The sequence below is a fragment of the Tubulanus polymorphus genome, chromosome 6 (genome assembly GCF_964204645.1).
Source record: "Tubulanus polymorphus chromosome 6, tnTubPoly1.2, whole genome shotgun sequence".
In the NCBI taxonomy this organism is placed as follows: domain Eukaryota; kingdom Metazoa; phylum Nemertea; class Palaeonemertea; order Tubulaniformes; family Tubulanidae; genus Tubulanus; species Tubulanus polymorphus.
The window spans coordinates 14,520,755-14,530,262 of NC_134030.1; the positions used below are offsets into that span (position 1 = coordinate 14,520,755).

General features: G+C 38.7%; 1 protein-coding gene across 1 annotated transcript; it reads right to left on the minus strand.

The window, feature by feature from the left end:
• Positions 1–6,194: 6,194 nt before the first annotated feature.
• LOC141907764 (uncharacterized) lies at positions 6,195–7,655 on the minus strand. Its single transcript, XM_074797507.1, has one exon. It carries the CDS (start codon positions 7,653–7,655, stop codon positions 6,195–6,197), a length of 1,461 nt encoding a protein of 486 aa, XP_074653608.1.
• Between the last annotated feature and the right edge of the window lie 1,853 nt (positions 7,656–9,508).

A 9,508-nucleotide genomic window follows, 5' to 3' on the forward strand; every position in this document is an offset into this window, starting at 1 on the left:
ACAAGAATCGACGAATCGCCAAAAGATCGACGAAGAAACTATATAAGAATTTCAAAAACATTAAGACTCCAATGATTAAGTTTAACATTAGTTGATGTAGTTAAATATTTACCAGCAATTGAAAAAATGCTTGTAATTATAAATTGTATTTATAGAAATTAAATGATGTATTGGAAGAAACGACTGAACAACTTGTATAATGTATTGTGTAAATCTGTTTGGTGAATTTTTATGTTCAGTCGTTTCTATTATGAATAGCGCATGCGCATTGATCCAAACCGGGCCTGAATGCCCGGCCGGTCTTGCCTAGTGCACATGCGTTTTGATATTTCATGTCGGTTGTTTCTATTTACATAATGAATATAATATGTAATAGATGAAATCTAAGTGACGGACGCTTCGTCACTGCAGCTTGATTTAATTTTTACGACTAAGATTAAGAAATCATAACGATTCGAAAACAACCTCGTTCACGGAGTGTAACAAAAACACTCAAAATAATGTCAGTGACTAAAGGAACACCGAGAAAATTAATTGTTGTCAATGAAACTGCCAAGAAACTCTTACTATAACTCTTAAAGTCTATCAATTTTTTTTCGATGTTGAAATTGTTCTGTAGATTTGGGCCCCGAGCATTAAATTATTGAAGAAAATAAATCAATTCTTATTGTAAAGCTTGGAAAAATGAAAACTAATGCCATATAGTTAAGTGTCGGGGAAAGAAAGATGAAACTTCAACTTTAAGGTTCGATTAATTTCTGGTTATTAAAAATTTTGGCTTATATTTTGATCAGGAAAATTATGACGAACCTGTTCATTTCATCTGTAGATCTAATGAAATTCAATTTTCTATGAAAATAACTTGACCCATTTCTTAACTAAATATCAACTGCTCTTTGGCTACCCGGGGTAGGTCGGTTTACCACTGCTAAAAAGATTACTATTTAGATTTGTATCAGGAATTTTTCAATGGTTTATAAACCACTTTGTAAAACCCGAAATGTAAAAACCGACATTATGGTGAAACTGAGACGGTTTGCGAGATTGAAGAATTTGACCTGGTGTTAATTTAGAGATTAGCTCCATTTGAAAAGTAAAGGAAGGGACGAAAAAATGAAAGACACGTTGAAACGCATCGATTGCATCGTCGTCGTCGTCGTCGTCGTCGTCGTCGTCGTCGTCGTCGTCGTCGTCGTCGTCGTCGTCGTCGTCGTCGTCGTCGTCGTCGTCGTCGTCGTCGTCGTCGTCGTCGTCGTCGTCGTCGTCGTCGTCGTCGTCGTCGTCGTCGTCGTCGTCGTCGTCGTCGTCGTCGTCGTCGTCGTCGTCGTCGTCGTCGTCGTCGTCGTCGTCGTCGTCGTCGTCGTCGTCGTCGTCGTCGTCGTCGTCGTCGTCGTCGTCGTCGTCGTCGTCGTCGTCGTCGTCGTTAAAAGAAAGTAAACATTCTTGATCGCTCAGTTTACCCTGTACGCGTTGATCAGAACTATTACTTTTTCACTGAAACTTTCTTGCACATGTTGCCGTGTACATGTACCCACTAAATGCGGGATCAATGAACCTGCTTCCTAACTTACGTCAAACTCTTGATCTTGCTCTGCATAATTATCAAGATTTTGAAACTCTTCAATCACATAAAATATTTCGCTAACATCCGGCATCGCTCCCTACAGGTAAAAATGTATGATAGTGTGAAAATGAAGGCGTAGGCGTAATGAACACCAGACATAATAACTTGAAATAACAAACAACTTTCAATAATGTTACACTGGCTGAAGGCAAATTGGAAATACAATAGTACGATAACCACACTCAGACGTGGTGAACACATAAAAAGATAAAAACCCACTATGTACAAATCGAAAGAATTTTAAAATTGAGAATTTACTTATTCAAACAAAATAATTTTATAAGACACGACGTTTCGATCTCACCCTAGAGATCATCATTCTCGATTTTAAAATTTTGATTTGTACATGGTGGGTTTTTATCTTATTCAGGGATGAAAATCATAGGCGGATTTCCGACTTTTAGTTTCATTTCCATCATTCTTGAGAACAGTGTAAATCCGTTAAAAAATTTAGGGGGGGGGGGGTTAATAATTATCGAGTCACTAAGTTTTTCTGAGATCGGGAGATCACAGCGGCCGTAAAAGCGCTGCGAACGGTAAAAGCGTTCATTACGTGTTTTCCCAATCTCCATTCAAGACATACAAATTGGATCAATAATTGTATCTATTTCAATCGTTGGCTCTACGTTAAAAGAAAGTAAACATTCTTGATCGCTCAGTTTACCCTGTACGCGTTGGAATACGGAATAATCCGAACGCGGACGCAGTACCGGCCCGTGTTCCAGACGTGAGGCCGGGCCGGGTTTTAGACTTGTGGCCGCGTATTAAAGTCTTGATCAACTGGTTCTCTTAGAAAAGCAGCCCGAAATAGCAAAAAGCATTACGTTTCACCGGTATATGATGTTGAATGCAAAGTTTTGAAATCAAGCTTATAATTCAACTGTGAAGACCAAATGCTACCTGTCCGAATGTTGGATGGTTTGTATGGTTCTCAGGTTCCGGGAACCGTACATGGTATTCAACTAAACCCACAACATTATCAATGTTGTCTGATAAGTCTTTCTGAAGTTGAGATGATGCACGTCTCCTTGAAAGGGGAGAATCATCAGCAATCTGGAACAAAATTAGATAGGCCTTTAATCTGTGCTTAGAAACACACTTCTTATGAAGACTCGTGGTAAATATTAGTAATAGGGATAATAGGCTTTCAGATCAAAGGTCGAAGGGTCGAGCTCGTAAAAAAATTGAAAATAACAATAATTTACAGTTGAATTAGTCGCGCACACTCCTAATTCAACTGTAAATTATTGTTATTTTCATTTTTTACTCACTCGCCCCTTCAACCTTTAACCTGAAAGCCTATTATCCCTATTACTCTTAAAATAATCATGTAAATGAATAACATTTAAATTGACAGATTATTCAATATAAAAGTGTAAGCTCTTATAGAATAGATATATAGATATATTTACAACATTATTTCAATATTCATATTTGTGTGAGTTAGATTTTTAAACATTAAAAGTGTTAGTAAAGTGTGATTGAAATAACACGTAGCTGTATATACTAGAACATGATTCTATTTGAGCCTATATACATTTCATGTAATGAACTATTGAATAAATCTATAAATTCACAGCTGTTACAGCTGTTACTATGACGCCGAGTCATATGAGTCATAATATTGCAAACGTGTAGAGAACATTCTAGAAAGGTGTGCCGGAACCAGATGACGTACTGTTTTTTGTAGTTATTAGGGCTATTAAATATGAAACCTTTAGATATATTTAAGTGTATTTAGTATATCTTTTAGATGGCTAGAGTTGCCGCTAATATCTTTTAGATTAATAAAACGCCATACGCATCAAGAAGTGATAGAGAAACTCAAGATACTCTTTCTGACTGAGGAATCAACAGCAATGGATATCGAACCAATGGAAATTAGCACAAGAAACACAAGAATCGACGAATCGCCAAAAGATCGACGAAGAAACTATATAAGAATTTCAAAAACATTAAGACTCCAATGATTAAGTTTAACATTAGTTGATGTAGTTAAATATTTACCAGCAATTGAAAAAATGCTTGTAATTATAAATTGTATTTATAGAAATTAAATGATGTATTGGAAGAAACGACTGAACAACTTGTATAATGTATTGTGTAAATCTGTTTGGTGAATTTTTATGTTCAGTCGTTTCTATTATGAATAGCGCATGCGCATTGATCCAAACCGGGCCTGAATGCCCGGCCGGTCTTGCCTAGTGCACATGCGTTTTGATATTTCATGTCGGTTGTTTCTATTTACATAATGAATATAATATGTAATAGATGAAATCTAAGTGACGGACGCTTCGTCACTGCAGCTTGATTTAATTTTTACGACTAAGATTAAGAAATCATAACGATTCGAAAACAACCTCGTTCACGGAGTGTAACAAAAACACTCAAAATAATGTCAGTGACTAAAGGAACACCGAGAAAATTAATTGTTGTCAATGAAACTGCCAAGAAACTCTTACTATAACTCTTAAAGTCTATCAATTTTTTTTCGATGTTGAAATTGTTCTGTAGATTTGGGCCCCGAGCATTAAATTATTGAAGAAAATAAATCAATTCTTATTGTAAAGCTTGGAAAAATGAAAACTAATGCCATATAGTTAAGTGTCGGGGAAAGAAAGATGAAACTTCAACTTTAAGGTTCGATTAATTTCTGGTTATTAAAAATTTTGGCTTATATTTTGATCAGGAAAATTATGACGAACCTGTTCATTTCATCTGTAGATCTAATGAAATTCAATTTTCTATGAAAATAACTTGACCCATTTCTTAACTAAATATCAACTGCTCTTTGGCTACCCGGGGTAGGTCGGTTTACCACTGCTAAAAAGATTACTATTTAGATTTGTATCAGGAATTTTTCAATGGTTTATAAACCACTTTGTAAAACCCGAAATGTAAAAACCGACATTATGGTGAAACTGAGACGGTTTGCGAGATTGAAGAATTTGACCTGGTGTTAATTTAGAGATTAGCTCCATTTGAAAAGTAAAGGAAGGGACGAAAAAATGAAAGACACGTTGAAACGCATCGATTGCATCGTCGTCGTCGTCGTCGTCGTCGTCGTCGTCGTCGTCGTCGTCGTCGTCGTCGTCGTCGTCGTCGTCGTCGTCGTCGTCGTCGTCGTCGTCGTCGTCGTCGTCGTCGTCGTCGTCGTCGTCGTCGTCGTCGTCGTCGTCGTCGTCGTCGTCGTCGTCGTCGTCGTCGTCGTCGTCGTCGTCGTCGTCGTCGTCGTCGTCGTCGTCGTCGTCGTCGTTTTTAACTCATTGACTTTTGATTTGTAATTGGAATTTTCATAACTTTTACTAAAAACATTTAATTGAATTTGACAAATTGGTTAACAATGATTGATTGAATGATTACTCGAAAATTATTAGATACATTTTTTGACGAAACCCTAGCAGTTTGGTACCCAGCTGTTAATCCGGCAACACCTGTGTGATTTGTTTCAGCCTTTCCAAATCAAGGCGCACGGGGTAGTAAACCACCCCACTGGCACGCACCCTGGATACACCATTCCAGCTAGGGTCGTCATCATCAATTAGTCGTTAGAATGAAAATCAATTTGTAACTATATACTTCACCTCAAATTTCCGTATCTAAGAAAAACATAAAATAAAATAAAATAAAATAGTCTAGTATAAATACATTTTATCTTTCCAGAATTTATCAAGACTTGATTTAAAACAGTCTGTGGAGGTGGCCGATACCACTTTTTCGGGGAGGATGTTCCACATGTTTACTACTCTTTGAGTAAAGAACATCCTTCTGACTTCTTTTTTCGACCTTAATTTCTTGAATTTCTTACAATGCCCTCTAAGTTGACGAAGGCTCACTTCAGGGGGTAACAGCTTTGAGGTGTTGACATTATAGTTAGTGCCCTCTTATATAATTATATGTCATAATCATATCGCCTCTGTCTCTACGGTAAGAGAGGGTCGGCAGTTTTAGGTGTCTCAGTCTGTCTTCATACGACATATCTCTAAGGCTTTGAACCAGCTTCGTAGCCCTCCGCTGTACCTTTTCGAGTGCCTCTGTGTCAATTTTTTACCCGGGGTCTCCATGCAGATATGCCGTACTCCAGTATTGGGCGTACTAAGGCCTTGTATAGTAGACAGAAAGTGCTAGGTTCCAAATAGGTGAAAGCTCTTTTTATTATCCCTAGCACCTTGTTCGATTTATTTACTACGGCATTTGTTTGGTCTTTGAAGCTTAGCTTATCATCTATTAGACCCCCAAGGTCCCTTTCAATGCTACTTCCGGCGATTCTAACGGTTTTTCCTTCTGATATCATTGTGTACTCATACGGTCTGTCATTTTTGCCAAAATGCATAACTATACATTTCTCTGGATGGAATTGCATTTGCCACTTTAATGCCCACTCACTTAGCATATTCAGATCATGTTGAAGGATGTTCCCATCATTATCATCTCTAATTACCCTGAATATTTTTGTGTCGTCAGCATACATCTTCATTGTACTTTTGATGCCACTAGGTAGATCATTGATATATATCACAAACAGCAATGGGCCTAGAACGCTACCTTGAGGGACTCCACTGGTTACAGTTTAACATCCAGATAAATCACCGTCGATACAAACAGCCTGTTTTCTATTGGCTAGGAAGTCACTGATCCAATCTAAAAGTTTTCCCCTTATTCCGTAATTTTCTACCTTCTTGAGCAGTCTTTTATGTGTGACCTTGTCAAAGGCTTTTTTAAAGTCGAGAAATACCACATCAAATGTTTCGTTGTTGTCAAGATAAGTCGTCCAGTCATTTAGGGTTTCAGCCAGTTGTGTATTGGTCGATTTACCCTTAACAAATCCATGTTGATCAGGTGAAATTATATTATTATCAAGGAGATGTAACATCACCTTGTCCCTCACGATCGACTCCATTACTTTGCATACACAGCTGGTTAGACTCACTGGCCTGAAGTTTTCAGCCTTACTCGTAGTGCCTTTTTTATGTATCGGCTTCACGTGGGCCTCTTTCCAGTTCCCAGGTATCTTACCAGCTTTCAGGGTCTTATCAAATAGGTGGGCAAGACTTACCGAAAGCGTATCTGCTGCCTCATGTAAAATCCTGGGGTGTATTTGATCGGGACCCATTGCTTTGTTTATGGGAAGTGCTTTAAGCTTCTTTGCCACGGTTTCTGGAGTTATCTCTATACTGGTTATGGAGGTGATGCTCCTGAGCATGGCAGGAGGTTCTGGTATATATGTTATATCCTCCTTTGTAAATACCCCGGCAAAGTAGGTGTTAAACACCTCGACTTTTTCGTGGTTGTTTGCTGTTTTCTTAGTTGTACCGTTGATACTATACTCTTGGTCCGGGAACTTACTTCTGGTGACTGTCTTCGATCTACAGTATTTCCAGAAGGCCTTAGGATTTTTCTTTGCTTCTTTTGCAATGTTCTTCTCAAATTGCTTCATCGCTTTTCTGGTTTCCCTACGTGCAGCGTTACTTGCTTGGGTATAGGTGTCATAATCTTCTTGTCTATGATGTCGGAGGTACTTGCTCCAGGCCTTGCGCTTTTTCCTTATTTTACTCATTGTGTTGCGGTTCATCCACAGTGGAGACCGTGTGTTTTTTTGCCCAGCATTTTTGCTTGATGGTACAAACATGTTTTCTGCTTCGATGATAGAGGATTTAATCTTTAACCAACATTGTTCTACATCAAGTTCCTCCAAGTCGTTCACTGGTAAATCCTGTGTCAATTTCTCACTTATCTTTACAAAGTCACCTCTGTTATAATTCTTCCTAGTGCATCTATCTATTTTCAGCTTTTTCGGAGTCGAATTTAGGTTGAATCTCAGGCAAAGATGGTCACTTTTTCGTAATGGCGGGAGATATTGGGTGTTTTCAACCTCGTCGGATGAAAAGGTAAATAACAGGTCCAGTATATTCTTCTGTTGGTTAACTCTATGTCTAGTTGGCTGTAAGATGTTTTGTGTAAAAAAGGCATCTTGACAACTTTCTAAGAATTTTGAGGCTTCGTGGTTTACGGACCGTACTTCCATTGACATGTTGTCCCAATTAATTTCCGGAAAATTGAAGTCCCCACAGAGGAGTTGGTACTCTCTCATATTTCCTAATCTCCTAATTGTATTGTGTAGCGCCTCATTGTTTTGATAATTGCTACTGGGACTTCTGTACATGCATCCCATTAACAGGGGCCTTTGATATTTGTCCATTTCTATTTCAACCCAGATGGCTTCCTAGAATCCCACTCCTTCCAGCAGTTTTGAGTTAGGCTCAGTAGATTTTAGACATTTTTCACGTAAAGACCAATGCCTCTAACTCCCGGGTTTTCTACATTTGAGTATATGTCATAGTTCTCACTACCTTCGAATATCATGTTGTTATCGCACGGTTGGAAGCGTGTCGATTTTGGATTGACTTCGGTGATGCACAGTAGGTCAGGTCTCTCCTTTTTTACTAATAGACTTAACTCCAACTTTTTGTTCATCAGGCAGTCTGCATTTGTATATATACATATAAGATAGTTCTCACCAATGGCTTCAGTCTCGTTGCTATTATTTTCATTTTCCTTTAATTCATTGGTAGATTGCTCGATCTGTATAGGTTTAATCTGAGGTGCTTTTCTATTTTTTTGAGTCAGGCTTGTATTTTTTTTTAATTATTCCGAAAGGGCAGAGTGGGGGTAATTATTTTGTTACCTCTTATCATCAAACCCTTTTCCCCTTTGGCCTTCCTCTCTTCCAGCTCCTTCTTCAATATAGCATACATTCTTCTCTGTTCTATGGTTTTGTCACTAGACATGCTTATGCCATTTATACCTCTGGATTGTTTCTTTTTTGTTCAGCGTAACTGTTTACGATGACCTCTTTATCATATTCAGTTGCCAGAATTACTCTTAGTGGCCGCGTTTTTTCTGACTTGAAGGTCCCTATTCTGTTTATAACCTTTGGTCTTTCGATATCTACCCTCAAGGTTCCTACGAAAAATTCCTGCACCTTTCGTTGTTCCTCTTTTCCTCTCTGGACATTTTCTTCAATTTTTTCTACTTCCTTTTTATCAGCTTTATTATTGAGACTTAGCACGATTTCCTTCATTACTCTCTCATAGTTTACGAAAAATCCTTCCATTTTCTCAATAATCTTGCTCTCGACTTTTGCATTATCATTAACCCTCAGACATATCAATCCCTATTTGCTGTTTACATTCCTGACAGGTCAGCGTAAGGCAACTATTTTCAAGCAGCCACTCTTCAATTCCCCGTAGTTCAGGCGGAATTTCTGCGCAGGCCCAGCACATATTATTTTTACAAGAGAAACATTTAAACTTGTTGACAGCTTGATTTCCCTGGATATCTAATTTGTCCCCACAGTAATTGCAAGTCTGTAGGGTTGATTTTGTTACTGGGTCAACATCAAGTCTCTGTCGTCGCGCCTCTTGCATATAGCTCACCTCCTCTATCCTTTGTTCATCCTCCCTTTTCCTCTTTTCCCTGTGTTTCAATGATCGGAACTGGGTGGACCCACGATTTGGTACCTCCGGAAGTATTCGCTGTGGCGTTGAGACTGTAGGTCTACTAGGCTTACCTTGAATTGGTGACGGAATACTAATAGAGGCGTGTATACCCGCATAGGCTGCTGCCTGAGCTAGCAGATCCTGAGGCGGCGATTTAAGTCGCCGATTTCTGTATATCGGATAATTATTTTCATCCTCACTACTACTAGCCTCATCAGTCTCCCGATACCTTCTTCTTTCACTACTTACCCCCTGATCAGAATTTATATTTCGCCAACTACCCGGCCAATTATCATGCTGTATCACTTCCGGGTTTGGTGTTATTGTTTTGGTTGTTGTTGTTCCGCTCGCCATTTTTCCGGACTGGTTGTCAAGGCTTGATGGT

Excerpts from the sequence above, each read along its gene's own strand:
- LOC141907764 (XM_074797507.1), bottom strand. The coding sequence starts at position 7,655 with ATGTCAATGGAAGTACGGTCCGTAAACCACGAAGCCTCAAAATTCTTA.